The sequence below is a fragment of the Pseudochaenichthys georgianus genome, chromosome 5 (genome assembly GCF_902827115.2).
Source record: "Pseudochaenichthys georgianus chromosome 5, fPseGeo1.2, whole genome shotgun sequence".
NCBI lineage: Eukaryota > Metazoa > Chordata > Actinopteri > Perciformes > Channichthyidae > Pseudochaenichthys > Pseudochaenichthys georgianus.
This window is the reverse complement of record NC_047507.1, coordinates 5,863,879-5,885,156: the sequence shown is the minus strand read 5'-3', so window position 1 is coordinate 5,885,156 and position 21,278 is coordinate 5,863,879. Positions and strand designations below refer to the sequence as shown.

The 21,278-nt window shown below is 44.3% G+C and overlaps 1 protein-coding gene across 6 annotated transcripts in view; it reads right to left on the bottom strand.

The window, feature by feature from the left end:
- Positions 1–21,278, bottom strand: part of frmd4ba (FERM domain containing 4Ba) — a 62,964-nt gene continuing 41,686 nt past the window's right edge. For 2 of the 6 annotated variants that reach the window (XM_034082469.1, XM_034082465.2), the window contains exons 10-24: positions 20,789–20,846; positions 20,009–20,095; positions 14,170–14,246; positions 13,615–13,753; positions 11,043–11,178; positions 10,779–10,912; positions 10,534–10,650; positions 9,493–9,721; positions 9,183–9,239; positions 8,952–9,081; positions 7,063–7,227; positions 4,709–5,469; positions 3,876–4,005; positions 3,301–3,540; positions 888–973 (exon numbers count right to left, since the gene is read on the bottom strand). In XM_034082469.1, the coding sequence (XP_033938360.1) occupies position 973; positions 3,301–3,540; positions 3,876–4,005; positions 4,709–5,469; positions 7,063–7,227; positions 8,952–9,081; positions 9,183–9,239; positions 9,493–9,721; positions 10,534–10,650; positions 10,779–10,912; positions 11,043–11,178; positions 13,615–13,753; positions 14,170–14,246; positions 20,009–20,095; positions 20,789–20,846 (2,461 nt within the window). In that variant the 3' untranslated portion in view covers positions 888–972. Of the gene's footprint in view, positions 974–1,492; positions 1,627–1,729; positions 1,883–3,300; positions 3,541–3,875; positions 4,006–4,708; positions 5,470–7,062; positions 7,228–8,951; positions 9,082–9,182; positions 9,240–9,492; positions 9,722–10,533; positions 10,651–10,778; positions 10,913–11,042; positions 11,179–13,614; positions 13,754–14,169; positions 14,247–20,008; positions 20,096–20,788; positions 20,847–21,278 lie in introns of those variants that run through there. The other 4 variants (XR_004552124.2, XM_034082468.2, XM_034082466.2 and 1 more) reach the window with 4 other exon arrangements.

Sequence of the window (21,278 nt, the reverse complement as noted above, 5' to 3'; positions counted from 1 at the left end):
TAAACTGATCTAAATGCTGATTTTATTTATTCAAACAAATGCAATTGTACAAATGACTAAGAACCAGCTTAACAACCATTGTTTTCACTATATATTACATGCTTTTCAAATACATACAAATGCTCTAAAAAAAGACGGAACCAGTGTATTTACAAAACCAACATTTACATACGGCTTCATTCTCTTGAGAGAAACTAGGAGCACCAGTCCATGATTTCCAGCATGGATGAAAATAACCATGTTCAAATAAACAAGTCTTCCTGCAGCGACTGATCAGATGTGGCAGTGACATTTAAGTGTGGGTAATACTCAGAATGGTGACAAGTATTTGGAAATTACAAACAAAGAGTATGGTGGGTGTTAGTAACAAGCTACAATACAACTGGCTCTGCAGAGTGTTCCAGGAAGTAGCCATCACCTTTTGACTCATTCATAACGAGTTCAATCCTTCATTTTTTTGTCCTTATCGCTCCTTGTCCGATCCTTCATGGTTACAGTGTTCATACATGTGTGTGGCGGAGGGTTGTTCGCAGCGGCTCAGTAACCCTCGCTTTGTAAAGTCCACTTTCCCTTTGTCTCCACCACACAGTCCACAGCAGGTCCTGGTACAGTTTCAGTGCATCACCACCACACGCACTCCCAATCCAGACACGAAGACGCTCCCGTGGGCTTTTTTTGTTCGGTACGATCACAGCGTTGTGGGGCAGTTTGGCAACAGATTCCTTTACTCTCACGAAAGTTAAGTTCCTTCATTCTTTGGATCCTCGCGTACAGAGAAAAACAGGTAAGTGCAGTCTAAGGCACAATGACAGCTTGTCAAGGTGTGTGAATTCAAACGACGATGACAGACGGCAACTACACTATTGTTCCCGGTTTTGAATCTTCGTGCCAGTGTATCTTATCGTCCGGCTCTGGGTTCGTGTGCATTTGGTCGCTGACGTGCGGGTCCATTTGGGTGACATCTATGTAGGATCTGGAAGAAACAGACAAGATGAAACACATTAGACCGATGGAAAAGGGAATGTCGATTGTGATTGGTTAAGAATGGATTGACCCTGGGCTGTCAACATTGTGCTATTTTATTTGAGCTTTTAAGTGCCAAGATTAAGAAACTAGAGCTGCAACAAATTGTTTCAACTATCAAAAAAATCTGCCTTTTATTTTAAGGATTAATCGAATGTTCAATAAAATGTCAGAAAATTGTGAAAAATGCTCGTCTCAAAGTATGTCTTGTTTTTTCAATGCAATACCCAAGTATATTCACTTTACTGTGACACAAAACTGAGGCAAGCAAGACATCTTTGTATTCGAGATATTTTCTGCCATTTTAGTGGAAGATTTAAGGACTAATCAAACCGAAATAGTTGTTGATTATGTTTTGTCTACAGGACACTAAACTAAGAGAAATAAGACGCACTCTGGTTTGCGTCAGGCGCGTTGTTATCAATCTCAGTTTCAGACAGATGTCAAACCCAGGGTCAATCATTCTCACCGCAGCACAGCACAGCAGATGCATGCAGGCATTGAACACAAGCATAGCCTTTGAATTTCAGGGGTCACATGTTCCTCCTCTGCCACACAAGTGCTCTCCCACCACCACAAAACACCCAGGGAAACACAGCAAATCTGAAATGTGAGATGATTTCCGTTAGTCCCTGCCACACTGCCACAGATCCAAAAACACATCACCGTCACCATGAGGGGGAGTTTTTACCCTCTCGTCTCTCACCCTTTCTGCTGTGCTGGGACTGATAATGGGAGGGGACGGGGGGGGGTTTATTTCTCTTGTTTGGTAGCATAGGCAACATCACCACGCCACTCTAAAGGCCGTGCAGGGAACGCCATCCTACCACGGCTCCGCCTCTCAAACTCTGGGGGACATCTGCGCATGAGAGGGGGCAAAGGTCAAGGGTGAGCGGTGCAATGACACTTTTTGGAACACAAGGCGAAACACTGGAGAGCTCAAACTGAAGTCAGACACTGAAGAGTCATTGGAAGTTGTGGCCAGAACATTGAGAAAGACATTAGCAGCAAAGAAGTGATACAGCTCCAACCAATTGTGAAAAAGCTCTCTCACCCAGTCTCGAGTATTTAGCTAGTTCTAAGAGAATAATCAACATTTGATAACTAGTCAAAGCAGGCTCTGTTCCCAGCAGGGAGTGATGGGAGCTATCCACCTGATAAGAAGGACGCCAAGATGTCCTCACTGCTCTCTGACACGGTTTGTCCTGGTATTATCTGAAGAATGTTTTATGAATGTTTTGGGCAAGCCGACTCAACTATCTGGGTCATAACTGTACACAGCTCTGGGAAAACAGCTTCCCACTGATATCAGGACAGTGGAGAGACTACATATCTTCCATTGCAAACTGAAGACCCACCTGTTTCGCTTGACCTAAGCAGCACCTAAGAGTTGACCTAAGCAGCACCTAAGAGTTGACCTAAGCAGCACCTAAGAGTTGACCTAAGCAGCACCTAAGAGTTGACCTAAGCAGCCGTACAGAACAACCTTGTTTGAAGTGTATATTTCAGGACTGTTGTTCTTGTCCTTAAGTTTGAATCTTATGGTTTATTTGCACTTATCGTAGGGCTGTGCAATTAATCGTATTTTAATCTCGGTTACGATTTTGGCTTGCAACGATTACGAAAACAACGTAATCGAAATAAAACGATTATTATTTTTATATTTTTTTTTATTTAATATTGGTTTTTCAGTTGAATTATACTTAAAGTTCAGGGTAATCAACTGTTAAAAACATACCGTTACATTTTTTTTTCAATATATGGATGTTTTCAAAGTAAATGGATAATCGTTTTTTAATAATCGTGATATCAATTATTGACCAAAATAATCGTGATTATGATTTTTGCCATAATGGCAGAGCCCTAACTTATTGTATATCTCTTTGGATAAAGACGTCAGCTAAAATCAATGAAAGGATAGTTAAAGAATGACAAAGCTCCTCGGCGGTTTGCCCGCATGAGGCAGGGGAGTGAGAGGAAAGGCAATATCTAAGATGACTAGAAGTAGAACTAAAAGCCATGTCTACGATGTGTGGGCCGAGAGGAAGGCAAACTATGGTGAGAGAAATGTGACCACGGTGACAACAAAAGCCGGCTGGAAGAGGAAGTAAGGCAGGCATGTTTTTTATAAAGAAGCCAAGCCATGCAGTTACCTTATCATACATGACAATGAGCGATCAGTCAAACACACTTCAAAACACGGACAAGCAAGACTATGGAGTCACGTTGCAGACAAAGTGAACGACGCGCAGGCTACGGGGGTTTCCGTCTACTTACTATGAACTACCTTTAGCAAAGGACACCTTACTGAGGCTGTGCCCTCTGGAGGAGTTTGGTCGTGAAGGGCTGGAGGAAAGCTGCCTCTCCCGACACCCGGGGGCGTAGGAGCAGGAGGAAGAGGAGGGATAGGAGGAAGAGGGCGGAGAGGAGGAGGAAGAGCTAGCAGGGAAAAGGGCACAGCGCCTCTGGCCTTCGGGGCTGAGCCAGGAGCCTTTTAAAAGCTGGGAGGCGCCATATCTATAAGAAAGCAGGGCCGGTGGACAGTTAGGGAGGAGAAGTCATCTTAAGCTCCGAGGAACTGAGTGCACAGATCTGATAATCCTCAGATGAACCTCGCTTGTAACCACATGGTCGTTTTTTCCAAACTTGAACTGAAGAAATGGTCCCATTGGCTACACATCAGAGCACAGTATTGTTGTTAAAAAACCATAAAGCAGCTTATTTTGTTCTGTAAACAGCCATTCTGGGTAATGAACAGTAGTGTTAGCTGTGGGGATCAGGAGGATCAGGGAGTGGCTTATTGGATAAGATGCTGAGTTAAAGCCAAGTTGGCCAAGTTTCTTCTTTCTCACCTGCTGTGGGCGGAGTGGCTGTAGGGCGCTGTGCTGTAGGAGTAGGACTGCGGTGCGTGCGGGGGCATGTCGTATTCTGACATCGCACTACCAACACTCATGTGACCGTGCCAGTTTCCACTCAAGGACGCTGAGGACACAAAAATGGTACAAGTCAGCATCCGACCTTCATGTGGAAACGGGGTCGACGGCACAATGCAGGAGACTAGAGATTCCCTGAGGACGTTTCTGTGATTGTTTCCGTTTTGATTTGTCTCGTTATAGCAGCTGTTATATCGTGGAACATTTTTCCACAGCGTTTGTCAGTAAAGACCAGCGAAATGTTATCCTTTTAATTTGTTATTGCCATCTATTAATAGTGATATGCAAGGATAGACATTCATAAAGAAATAACAGGGCATAGTTCCCTCTCTAATATCGATTTGATATAGATAATATTTTAAACAAACAACTGTATTTATTCTTGCCTAAAACAGCAACTTACAAGATAACATTTCAACACATTAAGACAAATTGATAATTAACCAGATTTTAACTGAATAGAGCAAATCATCTCAAGTTAACTAGCTTGAATCCTGCAGTTTCTTTTAACACATAATTGTCCACAATGCAGCGAGATCACATAATAAAATAGGGTTACGTTCGTGGCCGTGTCACTACTTAGTATATTGAATAAAGTGAATGTTGGTGGTTCCTTGAGCTGCTCAGCAACTACAAAGCACTAATTCTAATCTACCATTTGTTTTGTTTTTACTCAACATGGACCAATAATATATATCTGATGTATCGGGTGATCCAGCTGGAATCCATAACACACGACGCAGTGATCTCACCGGAGGAATAGGCGATGTTCCTGTGGTTGTGGCTCTGGGCGGAAGGCATGGTCTGATAGCCCAGGCTGTGCTGCGAGCCTCTGTCGTAGTCGTAGTTTCCGTACGCAGGCTGTTGTTGTTGTTGTGCATTGCGTTGGTACCAGCCTCTCAAATGTTCTGCCACGATGGCTTTCTGGAAGTTCTTGACGGGCTGCTCGTTGCCGCGGGGGACCTGGCGATTCCTGGGTGGGCGCAAAGTGGCGTACGGGTTCTGCGACATGCCGTCCATCTCGTCGTGCCCGTAGTGACCGTGCACTTCCTGGCTGTGATAAGTTGGCTGTGTTGGGTGGTACGAAGGATTGACGGTGTAGTGTCCCTCCATCTCGTTGTCGTACATGTACACTCCGTTAGCGTAAGGCTCTGGTTCTGGGTAGCTGGGGTAACCCGTCACATAGTAGGCCGTGGTGGTGGGTCTGGCTCGCGGTTGGTTGGCATGGCGATTGTCGGGCTGAGCCAGGTTGGGCATGCTACCCGTGTTGGCGTACATGTCTTTTCTGTGGCGGCCGCGAGCTCTGCGCCTGTTCGTGTGGTTGCCGGGGACGCTGTACTCCACGCTGGACTGGCTGGTGTAGGAGGAGCCGTCGTCGAGGATCTCGGTGCTGTTGCTGCGTCGGGCGGGGGTGAAGCTGAAGGTCGGCACGGGGGGCTCGGCCTCCGTCAGCTGAGACTGGGACTCCAGGCTGCCACTGCGCTGGCGGAAATGTTGTGGAACGTCCTCTGATCTGTAATAAAAAACACCAGTTAAAAACTTAAAGAGGCCCTTTTAACTTCTGTAACATAATGACATCACTACTTAACATTTGCACTTCTAAGATAAAATGGACCTTTATTAATCCCTGAGGGGAAATTCAGTAGTTCAAAAAGCAACAGGGTGAGAATGAAAAACACGATTCACACAGATGAGAGGAATAAAATGTAAGATAAAATCAAAGATACAAACAAAATGATATACTGTAACTTTAAAATAAGAAATTAATTAAATGAACATATATACACATTTAGGTCATATATAGATATTAGATATATTGACATGTATGACAGTGTGTATTTTATGTCCAGTACTTGTGACTAGGGATGCCAGTGATTATTCGATTATTCGTGACAGTCTCCATAATCGAATATTATTTTTAAAAATCGATTTTATTCATATATTTTTTTATTATTATTTATGTCTTTTTAAAAAAAATTCTGGCTTAGTTTCAACCAAAATATAGACTAATGCTAATAATAGTAATAGTATTAATAATTGTAAATGGCCATTGGTCACACCACCAGTTTGTTTTACTGTAAACTTGGAGGAAGCCTGAATGCAGAGCAGACTGCTGCTACACACCGACCCCGCCCCCCTGGTCGGTCGATTATTATTCGCCAGGGCTGCCGAATAATCGATTTTGATCATGGTCAGTTTCTGGCAACCCTACTTGTGACCCATTGTTGTGCAGCCTAATGGCTACAGGCACAAAGGATTGTCTATTGGCTAACACTCCAACAGACATTACGTAATAGGCTAAGGGGCGGGACATCTCTAAGCGGTTGACCAGTCACTACACAGCCGACCAGTCACTACTAGGGTTGCAAAGGGGCGGAACATTTCCGAAAAGTTTCCATGGGAAGTTTTGGAAATATTCTATGCAAAATCAAACAAAAAACAGGACATTTCAACAGATTTTTTTTAATTTTAATTTTTGTTAAGTAGAACAGAACAAGTTTTAATAATTGTATTGAACAATTATGTGTTTCATTGAAGAACGAAAACATGGAGGAATGCACAGTGCCTAAAGGGGGTGTGGTCTCAATAGCCATGCAGTAAGCAGTGTGCTATGGCATGGATATTCAAGTATACTTGAATGTCATCGGTTTGTTTTAGTCAAGATTATGCTAAAATATACTTTCCCCAACTTATCTATATATAAGTTCCCCAAGAAGTGCCAACCTTCAATTTAGAAAATTCTCAGTTTATTCCCATGGAAAGTTTCCATCTTTGAAAATTCCCGGAATGTTGCAACCCTAGTCATTACACAGCCGACCAGTCGCTACACAGCCGACCAGTCACTACACAGCCGACCAGTCACTACACAGCCGACCAGTCACTACACAGCCGACCAGTCACTACACAGCCGACCAGTCACTACACAGCCGACCAGTCACTACACAGCCGACCAGTCACTACACAGCCGACCAGTCACTACACAGCCGACCAGCTAACCAATCAGGTGTTTTCCTGTTCATGCTTTAAACTGCACACAAATGCCAGGATGTTTTGTAATTTGCACCAAAAAGAGTGAAAAAAGTAACGGAGTGAATGAGGGCTGTACCTGAGCTGGCTGCTGCTGTAGGCGTTGCGGGTGAGGAGGGGGGTGGGGGGCATGCTGCGGGCGTCACGCGGCTGCCTGGAAGCCGGTTTGAACAGGCTGCTGTGGCTGGATAAGGCGTCGCGGTGGCCGTAGTGGACTGATTCCTGGACCTGGCCGTAATTTAATCTGAAACGCAGATAAGAAGGAATTATTTCAGGGCATTCTGCTGTCAAAGCTGAAGGGGAAAAACACCCGGGGCTTGCTTGGATGCATTTAAGTGATCACTTACACCTGGATGGCTGCCGTTACATAGTCCACTGACCTTTCCTTTTATGCACCAGCAAGCATTATGACTGTATCAAATGGAAATAAATCTCTGAGGCTATAAATGTTTTAATACGAGGGAAGGAATTATCTATTATTTAAGTCTTTGTATTGAGTAGAAAATGTGCAAATGCAGGTTAAAAACGTCATGATTTCATTGCAATAACGATTTAAAAACAGCTTTGAAGCCGAGAGCAACACATCACACATATAATTGAGCAAACAGTCGTGAAGTGGCTGCCGTTTAAACTCCAGGTCCACTTTCCGGTTTCCCTTTTGTTGTCTGCTCCCTCGCAGGCAGCGACATGTTCTTTCCCATCTATTTTTAAAGCGGGTGCATTGGGCTGATAAGCGGCAGATTGTTGGAGAGGCAGGAGAAGGAGGGAGGAGGTGACTGGCAGGAATGTAACTCTGGATGTCTACAGGTCTGAACTAGCCTCATCTGCAAAAACAACTGTCAGACACGTTGGAGATTCAACGTATTAAAGGGGACCCATCATGCAAAATGCACTTTTTGACATGTTTAATACAGAAACACGTGTCCCCGGTGCGTCGGGGGACTCACACGGTGGCAGAAAATAAAACCCTCTCTCCTTTCCTCCGTACCCACATCTCTAAAACGGAGCTGATTCAGATTTGCTGAAACGGAGGGATATGAGGCTAGAATGGGTGATCTTTTGGTATTTTGAGCAAATCACTTCATAGACATGTTTTTTATATATTTGTATACATCCGAGACCTTTGCTATTGCCTTAACCCTTAGATGCATAAGTGGGTCTGTTTTGACCCGGTGACGTGGTTTTCTTGAAGTATCTTTGTAATTACATTTTTTTATCATTTCATATTCCAGCTATTCCTCAAAAAACATGTTTTAGATATCATGCCATTCACATTTTAAATATACATTTGATACATTTTAAGAAATTGTAGTTTTTGTATTTCTACCCCAAGCTTCCACAAGTGGGTCAAAAATGACCCGCATGCATTTTCTATGGCATCCTACGGGAACCTTTGATTCTTATCACCTGTTGCTGTCAGGAATACATTCACTGTGGACCACACAGACGACATCACAAGTGACACCTCTCAGGTAGATTATTTTACACAGCAAGATCTGATACCTGTCAGTATAATAATAATACATTATATATTTATAGGGCTTTTCAAGGACTCAAAATCGCTTTCCAACATAAGGGAAGGTTAGGGTGGGCCTATCAAACTTGATCAACCGGCATGGATTGATGGGGGGGGGGCTATGAGTAGACAAGAGGAGAAGAGATGAGTTTTGAAAAGGGACTGGAATACTGTGAGGGTCTCAGAATAGCGGAGATCTTTGCATCGATATGTTCAAAACGGTTTTTTCAAAATGTAATTTTTTTTTATAAATGTATAATAGTATATATAGTAGTAGTGAAAAAAAATATTTATATATAAAATATTTCTAGTGAACCAAAAATGGCATAAAAACACATTCTAATACGGGTGCTTTTTGAGTGTAGGGTCCAGTCACTCGTGCATCTAAGGGTTGCAATAGCATGATAGGTGACCTTTAATATATTTCTCGGGTGTCAGAGGTATCCGTGTACCTGCTGTCTGGCTGCTGGTCCGAGAGCCTCCTGTCGTTGTTGTAGTGGATGTCCAGCGTGTCTGCATGGTGCGGTCTCGGGGAATACTGAACCGATCTGGAGCGCTGCCTCTGGGAACTGAGCTCATCATCTGGGGGATAACAAGTGGTTCAAATGGTTATGAAATGCAGTGGGTAGGGGGAGGGGGGGCGTTAGTGAACACATGCACACTGGCTATGGCTCAGCACTCACCGTCATCCAGAGTGAGGCTGTCCGATAGGGAGCTGAGGTCTGAGGGGTTCACGTCGTCTGGTAACACAAGAGAGAAAAGGGATTGTTACTTATTCCACATAACGAGAGTAGTTAGTATTAAACAGACGATTACTTAATACGTTCAGAATAAGACAACCTGGTCAATGAAATATATGCAATGGAAAAAATCACCATGAAAATCTGAATAACGGTCCTATCTTTGACAATAGATGAGAAAAAACAGTCCTCAGAGAATCTTTGAAAACCAAAACATCGATTAGACTTGCTCCCCCTGCTGTGGTTAACGTACCTGCTATGATCAGCGAGGCCCTCTGGGTGGGTGTCCTCCCCTTCCTCACCCGGTAGGCGTTGATCTCCTTCTCGATCTCCTCCAGCTTCCTCATGGCGTCCAGGCAGTTGCTTCTTCTCTTTTTCTTCACCGTCTTCCCGAGCTCGCCCTCGTTAGACAGCTTGATGGCCGCTTCCACGATCTTCTGCTGCAGGGCGAACCTGCTCTCCAGATTCCTCAGATGTGGGTCCTGCGGGGAGAAACACAACCAACACAAGGTGAGATGGGGAATTTCCCGGAATATGAAAACAGACCCGTCAACGGAAGCAAACGGACTTCCAACATCTCCATATTCCTTTCACCAAATGACAGGTGGAACCCAGCTACACCTCACAGCATGTTTCATGCAAACATTAGGTCATCTAAGCCTCAAATTAAAAAAGGTAATATCTTAAGCCTCATTTTAACAACAGGGTATATTCAGGAATCCTGAAGTCAGATGTAAGACCTTTTAAGACCTTTTTTAAGACCCTTTCCACACATTTTAAGACCTCATCGCCACTTGGAGTACTAACCGGTTACCTTGGCGACACACTTTACCTCACATTGACTATATACAGAACTGATTGTCCTTCCTCCACTTCCTAACTTGCATTTCCCCATAACGATGTTTAGCAACCGGCGTAAACGGACCTTCGCACGCCATCAGTCAGTGAGCGTGCGATGTCCTGTTCAGATGATGTCAATCCAACGGGACGCCATAAATAAACTCCACAGAATCACACGACACACCTACGCCATGACTACATTCAGGCACACTGTAGAACACAACCTCTTTGGACACTTCATATACTTATTGAAAACAAGCTACAGAATGTAACACCTTGAAAAATCCTGTTCAATACTTTTTAATAGCCTTCATTTTCGCTGCATTGATTTATCAACTTGTAATACTGTTTAAGACCCCGCGGACCCCCTGAGCAAGTCACATGCTCTCTAGGTACCGTGTTTCCACAAAGAGTGACTTTATAGAACAGTGATACATCACAACGAAACACCCACCTCATCGTAGGGGAAAAGGTCATCAAGCTTGAACTCTGTCCCGACGCGGCGGCGTACGGGAGGAGCCTTCTCGCCCGTTGCCAAGGGATACTCTTTGGGCAATTTGCCTGTTAACTCCTGCAGATTACAAACAATATTCAACAGTCAGCCGAGTGGATATCTTCGGGAGGGGCTGTAATGTCTGTTGGGGGTTTTCCTCGTCCTGTAGTATGCTATATGTATGTATATAAGAGAGAGACACTCACTGCTTCTCTCAAGCAGATCTTCTTCAGTTCCTCAAGTTTCTGTTTCAGCGTGTCTTGGAGGTTCTTCGCTTTATTTTTCAAATCGACAACCTTGTCTTTCTTCTGTTCATCTGTGACTTCAGAGTCAGCAGAACCTGGAACAAGCAACCGTCTCATTAACTAGAAATGATAGCAATCACTCATCATAACCACCACCATCATCATCATCATCATCCTCATCCTCATCATCATCCTGGTGATGTAACATTAGCAGGTCCTGCTTACCGGCTGAGATGAGGCTCCCGTTGCTGGCCATAATGAGCTGGTTCTCTAAGCTGGAGAGTTTGATGATCCGCGGGGCGCAGATCTCCGTGAGGTCCATGGCGATGTCTCCTGAACTCCGGGTTGTGGTCATCTGTGACTGGAGGGGAAGAGGAGGGACAGTTAGCCGGAGGAAAGAGGGAGCAGCAGCGAGGGAGGGATTGGGAGTACTTCATTTTAATGATAGCACGCTGCAAAAAGCGGGCTGCTCCATTTGCATGCTGGGTACTCAAAGCCCGTTGCTCTCTCATCAATCAGTGTAGGCTCTATTCCTGGATGACACACCATCTGCCTCCGAGAGACACAGTGGCTGAATAACCTCATTTGACTGCGGCAGCACTCTCATCCATCTCCAGCAGGACGAGCACATCACACGGCGCTCATGCTGGATAATAGCCCGGCTGCTCAGCCAATGTGCTTCACAAACACAAACACATGGACCGCCGGCATCTTCAGCCGGCTCCTAACACTCTGACAGGGATCTCGGCTGTGGGCTTCATTATAAATTATTAATGTTCGGGCTTTTAAAAAATAGTATGTTATTTCTTTAGTGAATTGTATTTTGCTTTAAGCCTTAGATGATTTCTCTTAGGCTACATACAAGGCGCAATAACAGGGGACAAACCATTGATTGGAATTCTATTAAGATTGCAGATATAGATTAGTGCAATATCCAAACCGAGGAGCCGCAGTATTAATAAAGAAAAAAGATGTATAACAAAACGACAACAATATCAAACCAAAAGTATATTAACTCAATAAATCACAAGCAATAATGAATCACATACTTTTCTAAAATAAAAACAATATTAAAGGTAGGGTAGGTAAGAATGGAGAAACCAGCTCGAGTGCGCTAGAATTTGAAAGTACGAAGCCGAAAAAAATCTGCGCCTTCCTTCGGATTTCCTTGCAGAGCCCCTCCTCCAACACGCACGGACGCGCACACGACCAATGAGGGCACGAGATAAGCTTGTGCCCCGATGGAAGGCTGACAGGCAGGTAGGCCATCCAGTTATTTTAGCCGGCTCAGATGATTGGTCGTGCTTTGTACAGCGCCACGGCTTCCACATATGACATTTTTTAATGTATTTATTGTCAAAGCATTTCATGTATTCATTGCTATCGGGATGTCAAGAGCATTCCATGGAATATAACAAGTGTTTCTCAAGTGAATTACCTAGCCCACCTTTAACAGCAATAGGCACACCAAGTTCAACTATATTATTCTCCCTGTGCTATTAGCATAGTGATCAAAGTATTAGAGGAGTTAGAAGCTCTCAACTTAATCTACCAATCATGTAATCTACCAAACACAAGCTCTATCAATAACAGTGATTGTATTCATGTTAAACCAATGAAGCAACAGTTTCCAACACGGGATCTATTTACATTAAACTGGTGGCCTGTCACTTCCCATCATCACGCTGTTGACACAAGTCACAGGCAGAGGACCCGGATCAGGCAGCAGATCACATGGTGAACAGTCACCAGCACACCACGCTGCCACACTTTCACAATAACCTCATGAGCTTCCATCAGTCCATATTCACACCGAGAGAATGGGTGATGAGTGCGTTTCAATCAGTGTGAAAAACAGGTCAACAATATAGCTCGTACGACGTACATCATAGTAAAGGAAATCACTCTAAATCAGGGGTGTCAAACTCAAGGCCCGGGGGCCAAATCTGGCCCGCGACTTCATTTGATGTGGCCCCGCAAGAGCTTGCCAAGAATATAATACGTTTATTATACGGTTACAGGCCGCTTTACGGATGCATGTTGCCCATAAACTACATGTCCCACAATGCATCTTGTTTTGTGACATGCGCACTGAAGAGACTTGCAATTATTTGCCCTAGACTTCTGCTTTCAAACGTAGTTAGTTATTACCCTATCCGATAATAATCCAATTCAGAGGCAATAATGTAATATAATACATTATTTTATATATATATATATATATATATATATATATATATGTATTTGTATATAGTCTTAAAGTTACAACCGGCCCTGTGAGTGCAACCATAATGCTAATGTGGCCTGTGATGAAATTGAGTATGACACCCCTGCTCTAAATGAAGTTCATGACAGTGTCAGTACTTGTAAACTATACCGAGAGGAACACACTGTGTCTATCAGCCAATCAGTACAGCTCCTTAAAACATGTTGTATCAAGTGTAATGTACATGTTGTATAATGAGCACATTTCTATCTAATATATTGGACATTTTACTTTGACTTCCTCTTACTCTCCATGTTAAAATATTTATTTATTTTTAAATTCCAAAATGGAGAAACTGTCAGAAAACAAAATGTTCGCCGCGGGATAAGAAAGTATTCTGATAGGTAATTTAAAATATGATCAACACACAGACACATGTCGCTGGTCTGTCACCAATGTGAGTCACTTGCGTTATAAGGCAAGATGTCTACACACTTGAGTACTAGAAGGTATTATTAGATTTCAAACTGCATCCGAGTCGGCAGGAACTGTGGCGAGAGAAAGTGTGAGGAGAAAACAACAGACACTCACTTTGCTCTGCTTTCTGTCCAGGTAGAACTGGTGCTGACTGATGGCCATCACCCAGATGGTTTTAATCAGAGCGTGGCTGGCATACCACGTGTGAATAACCAGACCGGTCTGTCCGAACGTTCGCTTGGTCACTGTCCTTCTGAGAAAGATAGCAACGACATAACACAAACATTCAGTGCTGCTCTGAGACACAACACAGCTGCAAACACGGGTTGATAAACAAGTCTTTAATTAAGTTGGGTTACGCAAAGATAATGGTCTAATTCAATGTGTGGCTGTTTCTTAATTAATTAACTGAAGAGCAGACGGTTTAACAACAGCTCTGGTGGCTGAGAGAGACGCACGTGTGAAGGGCAGAGGCCTTTAAACAACAGGAAAACAGTCATTGAGCAGAGCAGCCATTAACACGGTGTCCTGACTGGCCCCCGCGGGCTGTGGTGCCCTTCACAGTGTGTAAGGCGTGAGATAAGGACATCTGAAGCCAGCTCAAATTGGAGCACTTCAGACAAAGGGGGGAAAGGACATCAGGTAAGATAAATGAAACCTTTCTCTGACCTGTGCGGGTCGTTCACTTCCACAGCAAATTTCTTCTCGCGGAAATACAGATTCTCCAACTGCTTCCACTGATACAACTGCAGAGAGACAGTTGGGAATAAAGGGGGGGGAGGGGAGGGAGACATTACAGATCCGAGAGTATACACAACACAGGGCTATTGATTAAAATGAGGCATTGCTCCACATTAACAGAGGTATAACTTGGCTGTGAAGCGCAACAATGTAATCAGAAAGGCTTCCCAGCACGCAGCACAGCACCGTTTTCCTGCTTAACTTGCAACATTAGAAGAAACAACTAAAGCAGTGAATGGGCTCAGCGGGCCCGCCGGTCCTGTGTAAGGTAGTCAAACCGAGCCAGGCAGCAAGCCGTACTAGTTTCTCATTTCCTTCTGCTGCGGAGGGAACCAGAGGACGTGTTTCTGTGCGTCAGGATGAAACGTCTGCTCCACTGATAGTGTGTTCAATAGACTCGGTCTGAGCCAGTGGACAACTCTTCACTGCTCAGATGTAGGTAACAAGAAGAGACGCAACAGTGGGGCGAGAGGTTATGTAGGAGAACATGTCTGTTTGACCGCACTCCATTCTAAAAAGGTAAGAACTTAAATTACTTCAAACAAAAACTCAATAGATAACATCGTACCCAGGAGGTCAACTGTGCCGGGGGTGAGAAATGACGATAAGCAGAGAGGACATATTTAAACTTGGCAGTAACTGTAACATTACACTTCCCCGCAGAGTGGCCCTCAGTGACAGACTGCCTGTAGAGCAGGTTCACTTTTAGGAGAACGTTAAAAGGAGCACAAGGAGAATAAAAACATTCAAACCCCTTGACTATTTCAAACAGCGAGTAATTGGACACAATAAAAAGGCTTACCGTGGTTATTTTGTTTTTAAATCCGTGCTGAATTCCCTCCGGCTTGTATCTGTAGAGTTTCCCACAGGGCTAGTGCTTCCTCGAACAATACTCTCTTGTCTGTTCTCAGGGAGCCAGATAGGTGTTGCAAGAGTTTCAGCTGAGCAGGCCACGCCCCTTTAACCACCCCCTCTCCTCTGACATCACAGAAACATCACAGATACCTCAGGAACTGCTCGCTCTCTCTCCCTCCCTCCCTCCCTCCCTCTCCAAACACAGCCCACTTCCCTTTGAGTCAGACCAGATGAGCAGGTTGTTCACAAGCTTCTGCCAGCCCAGGTTTTTAGAAGATTTCTCCGCTCCACTTCCCGTCACATGCAGATAAGCGATCAATCTTCCACAGACTGTGAATGCTCTCACTTCCAGATAGGAAGTTCCTTGCTTTTCATATTGTAAGTGGCGCACAAAGCACTGCTGTGGGGCTGAATTAACTACCACCATGTCCCCCAGCAGGGCAAACATGTTAGGAATCTGTTGCTATGGCCTAATCATTAATACCAGGGGCGAGGGTGCACTCAACTGCCCATACATGCACTTTGCTCCAAACACAAACTCATATATTTACAGGCAGTATGCGCGATATCCGAAAGCAGTACGAGTATGAGAGAAGAAAAGAGAAAGTAAGGTATTTAGTATATAACATGAAGGTGATGACAGTGTTTCCCCACATAATTAGATTTTATTTGTGGGGGCACCGCCCCGCCCCCCGGCAAGAAAAGCCAAAGGACCCAGGTGGCCCACGCACCCACCCTCAAATAAGAAAATACATGCGAGTTCTTGGCTACTGTAGACAACGTTCGTGTTGCTCTGTGTTGCGTTGTTAATGAGTGAGACACCGGAGTTGAGGATCTGTGGGGTTTATTCTCCCAACAATATCATTTAGGCCTTTAGCAGACGCCTTATTGCAAAGCGACTTACAGTGACCAACTACAGGGACATTCTCCCTGGAGTAACTGAGGGCTAAGTGCCTTACTCAAGGGCAGAGTAGTGTAGTTCCAGGCAGGATTTGAACTCGCAACCTTCCGATCATCAGCCCACCTCACTATCCATTAGACCACAAAAAAGTATTATATATTTTTTTTTTTTAAATGTATGAGATCCATTTGTGGCAGACGATATTTAATTGTGCCGGCCCGCCACAATTAAATCAATGTATGGGAAACATAGTTTAACTTCTGACTTATACTGCTATTATCCATTTAGTATTTGTCATATCGTTACTGTAATTAGTTTAGTGTGTAAATATTCTCCTTATTTCTAATTTGTTATAATAGTCTTGTTGTTGTTATAATGTACTGGTATTGGCTCCTTTTCTACAACTCATTCCCCGTTGTGTGTCTCTGCACTATTTAAATGGAAATAAGCGAATTCCTCGTGTGTGTAAACCTTCTCTGCAATGAACCCCAGTCGATAGCGATCGTCTGATTTCTCGTCTTTATTACGGTGGGCTCTAAATGGAAAAAGAAGCATGGGTACCGCCTTGCCTCTAAAAAGCTCTCATCACTGCAGATGAGAGCTCACCCCAATTCACACTCTTGAGTCACCTCATTAGCGTCAGAACAACCGATCTGAAACAAAGGTCTAGCCAATGAACACACACGTTCACAGCATTAGAGATACTCCACACCAGCGTGCCAGTAACAAGATGAAACTAAAGCCATTGCCAACATATTTAAAGGGCCTGACACACCTTTATCTCTACGGTCACAGGTCGTATACTTTACTCTTAGTTCCTGCTGTCTTGGATGCTTTGTAGGCTCGTAGCTGTGACCTTCCTCTGTGCACGAACCACCATGTATTACCAGTTGAGGGTCAGAACTTGCTTTAGGAACCTTTTTTATTGGGGTTTTAATTGCAAATGTACCCATAGGTCTGAGGGTAACTCCGCCTACTGCATCATCTCTCTTGTGGGCACGGGGCCGGAGGGGGGGGGGGGGGGGGGGGTGTGGGTTGGCATGCATGTGTGATGTAGATGATACGCTGTGAATAACACTCTTTTTTTATTATAAAAACTTAACTTTAATATAAATATCATCTGGCGTCTATCTCAGAATTGGCCTTGCGAGGTTCAGGGCTGATTTGTTGAGCCATGTTCAACCCAAGAAATGGCGATTTCATTTAAAAAAAGTATGCGTTTATTAACGCCAGCTTAAATGTGTTTTATCACAGTACAGTTAACACTTGAGTGAAGCTTCAAAGACATGTGTACGTGTGCAGTTCCTTCTTTAAACTTGATCTAGCATGGGTCATATTTCATACTATATGAGTCGTATACAAAAAAAAACACAACCGTAGTGCACAGTAGATGCATTTCATTTTTATCAACAATGAAGTAACTCTAATATTCTTACACACTGATTTAATGGGGTGGCCAACCTGAGAGTTGCTCTTTAAAGTGGAAACGCTCCAAGAAAGTTGGACTACGTAAAAAAAGTGACTCATCAGTACAAGTCATAGGTAGAGAAAACAAAAGCAACAAAGCGTTCCTGAAGCAGGAGACCGCCAGCTCCGAGCACGCTCATGACTTGAGTAATTACACTGTATCTCCCGTCTTTAGTATTTCATCTCCCTTTGTTTTTGCCAAACAGTTCATTAGCGGCAGAGAGCCAGACGTGCCTGTGGTTTCCGAAGGGATCAGGCTGTTCGGATCCAGCCTCACACCCACTATCCGAGGAACCCCAGGGCCACGAGTCCGCAAAATCATACACGGATGAATATGTCAAAGGCTGACTCACACGCTCGTACAGAAAAAGATCTGCCACACCCTCCATGGACCACGTCACATTCCCGCAACACTGTACGTTGCACAACACGTTGATTTAGGTTGGGAAGAGAGAGCGGAAGAATATTTGCCCTACTTTTACGGGGCGGGATGAAGAAAACAAAAAAGTGGAAAGGATTTTTACTTCAGCTCTTTAGGTCCCAGGTCCTTATTACCCAGAGGCTGACACTGTCCCTCATAATGCACTGAAGATTCATTCGGGCTCTGCTGGCTGACCATGTGTGAGGACCAGCATGCGGTCTTGGAGGGTGTCCCATTACCCACTGGGAGAGTGTCACCCAGAGAGGAGGAGAGGCAGAAAAGTCCCCGGCTTTAATTCAGGGAGAATTGAGTCTCGACTTGCCATCTGCTTCATTCCCGCAGTGTGTCCTGCAGACATTGAAGCACTGCTGTGTTCAGTACATCAAATGAATGTTTCCACCTACGGGACAGACCGTTTGGCATCTTGTATGCAGTCTGTGTCCTATTTTGGAAGACACAAGCTACGCCTTGTACAGTAGAGTAGACGGTGCTTACTTACATCTACATGATATTGAAATATGATAAAAATCTCAGTATGGATTCGTATATTATCCCAATCCCAGAAAGCACAGTATATGGTTCAGGCAAACTCTGTTTTCAAATAGCAAGAACTGCAGAAATGTCCTCGCTCACAAATGATATTCTACTGACCTTACAAAACATATTTGTCCGGGGCAGATCTTCTTTCAAATCACCCCAGTTTCAAATCGAGCAGCTCCATGTTCAATAAAGACGGATGGGACTGGCAGCATGCGTGCAGAGAAGACACTGGGAGGTTAAGCTATTCCAGTGGCTTTCAATCCAAGTACTTTTCTATAACTACACGAGTACTGAGCTCTCCCCGGAACCAGCTCTAGATCCAGCCCCCAGCCCCCTACGCAGATAATTGTTCTGTATTGTTTGATCAATTGTATTCCCTCCGAGACACACACATGCATTAGCATAAAGAACACAGCCTGCTGAGAGGGGCTGGGCAGAGGGCAGGGAGGGATGGGCCGGGTGAATAAAGGGGCTGTGAACTGAGGCAGGAAGCCCCATCAACATTAAATACAGAGGACTCCCTAAAGGCAAAAGAGAGTAGCTATACATTTCTATTGGTTGGAGGGGTCAGAGACTAGTCTGAAGTGCTTTTAGCACCCCAACACCCTCCAAATGCCCACCCACCGGCATGGCGGAGTGCCAGTCCCAGGGGCATGCTGCTTCCCCCCCAGAGAAACCATAATTACAGCTTCCACAGGGAGGGTCTGGAGAGACATACTGTGGCTGTGCCCGTTAATGCCTCGGAGTAACAGCACACCCTGCTATGTCAACACGTTCCTGCCGTGCAACAACAGCTCCGTGTAATGAGAGAGGCCGGGAGAAACGCTTGGTTGGGACACCATCACACAACGCGTCTCAAACAAACAGACACGACAAGTGCCAGCTCAAACATTATGAAAATATTTCATTTAAGTAGGCATCAACCAACCGGCATACCGTTAGAACGGGAAAGGGAAAGTCATTGTTAAAAGTGAACCGTTTTTTACACTTAATTATTGGATCTCTTCAGTAATAAATGCGAGAGGTGGCCTTTACGAACAACTTGCAAGAAGGGGTGTTTTAAGTTCCTTGCAACACTAGCCAATGATGAGCTTCTATAGTCAATAAAAGACACTTGTATGCCATTTAATCCAGAGTGTGTTGCTATTTGCACATTCCCCCTTTAAACTTTGCACGTTGAGTCGATTTATATCCCTTTGACAATTCACTCCACTGTTACTAGTTGTTCTGTGTTTGCTCTTACACCTACAGCCTTGACTGCGAGCAGCACCTACTGATACTCCAAAATGTTTTCCCCATCCGTCTTCCTCTTCCTCTTCCTCCTGACTGACATGGGAACCAGGGTCTTAATTACACCTATTTACTGTGTGTGTGGATCATTAACCAGCGAGCAAGAGGAGATGAAAGCTGTTTCCAACCAGCCATTCAAGTGTACATACTTCCAAGAGAAGTTTAAAGCAAATAGGTTTGAAATAGTGTTTTTGGTTCATTACAAACCAAAAAAAGATTTGAAAAAAGCAAAAAGAAAATACAACTCCACAAACAAAAATAAGACAGTTAATGTAAAAAAGAGTTGCTCCAACCTTTCTTGGCTTGAGTTTATCCTGCAGGTCGTACTGTCCGATGCCTTTGTAGCTGACTCCCAGCCACCACGGTAATCCTTGCTTGTCCTGCAAGAAAGCACACACACACACACACACACACACACACCCACACACACACACCACTCATTAGAGGTAGCTTTATTGGTGAGGGGGTTTGAAAAAGGGCTGTTACCAAAGCAATTACCCCATTAGGCTCCCAGCAACACAAGAGGAGATCAAATACATCCAAGGCCTTAAAAAGCCCCTGCAAGCCTGACTGAGTGGTTTTTAACGCCACCGTCTGATCTCCCCAGACACCTTGATCTAACGAGGTTTGGTTGGGAAAGTGAGTGGATGCATGGAGAAGGGAGTTCTAGCTAAACTTAACGTCACTATGTGGAGTCTTCATGCACGTGTAGCTGCGTTCACTGGATAAAGGGTAAACGTAGGTTTTATAGGGCTGTCCATTTGGTTAAAGAATCTAATTAGGATTATTTTGAGTGACATTGCAAATTATGGATGAAATGATCATTTTTGAAGCATTATTCACATCACCATAGAAACAGATATCGAATTGATCATCGTGTGAATTTTTTGTATCAGTCTGGAGAATACTGTTTGTAGGCCAGGCCACACTTTATAGATAAAAAAAAAACCAATCGATTCATGGTGCAGCCCTAATAAGTGAAGATGAAATGCGGAGAACAAAGGAAGCCAGCATGTTGACAGAAGCTTGTTCAAGAGGTTAAGCTGCTTTATGACTGGGGGCAGCACTGTTACCTTCACTTGGTAGTAATGGACTCCGTATGTTGGCAGGGACTCCACCAGCGCCAGATACCTTCACAGAAAGAGGAACAGGTTAGCGGGAAACCCCTCCCGTGTACACTTCATCAGTGTCCACCGGTGGCTGTGGTTCCGCAGGCGGAGTGCGCTTTAAGCTACAGTCACTGAGGAGCCACGGCCATCTGCAGCGGCAGGACGATCGATTTGTTTCCGGGCCGTGACGGAGTGCATTGATCAGTTCAAGGGCACAAATCACCCGAGCGTAAATGACCCAGGGGTTGCTCCGAGTTACAGTCCCGGGAAAAACGCAGTTGGAGGGCTGAAGCGTTCGACTTCTCTAAAAGTTTTCTTTTTGCAATTAACGGTAGAAATGAGGACGGCACACGGTTGTAGAAAATGAAAACCATCATTTATTGCTTCCTCTTTACTTAAGATTTCCTTATGCTTGTTTTTGTTTACAAAGTAACTGACCAAGAGGAACATCTTG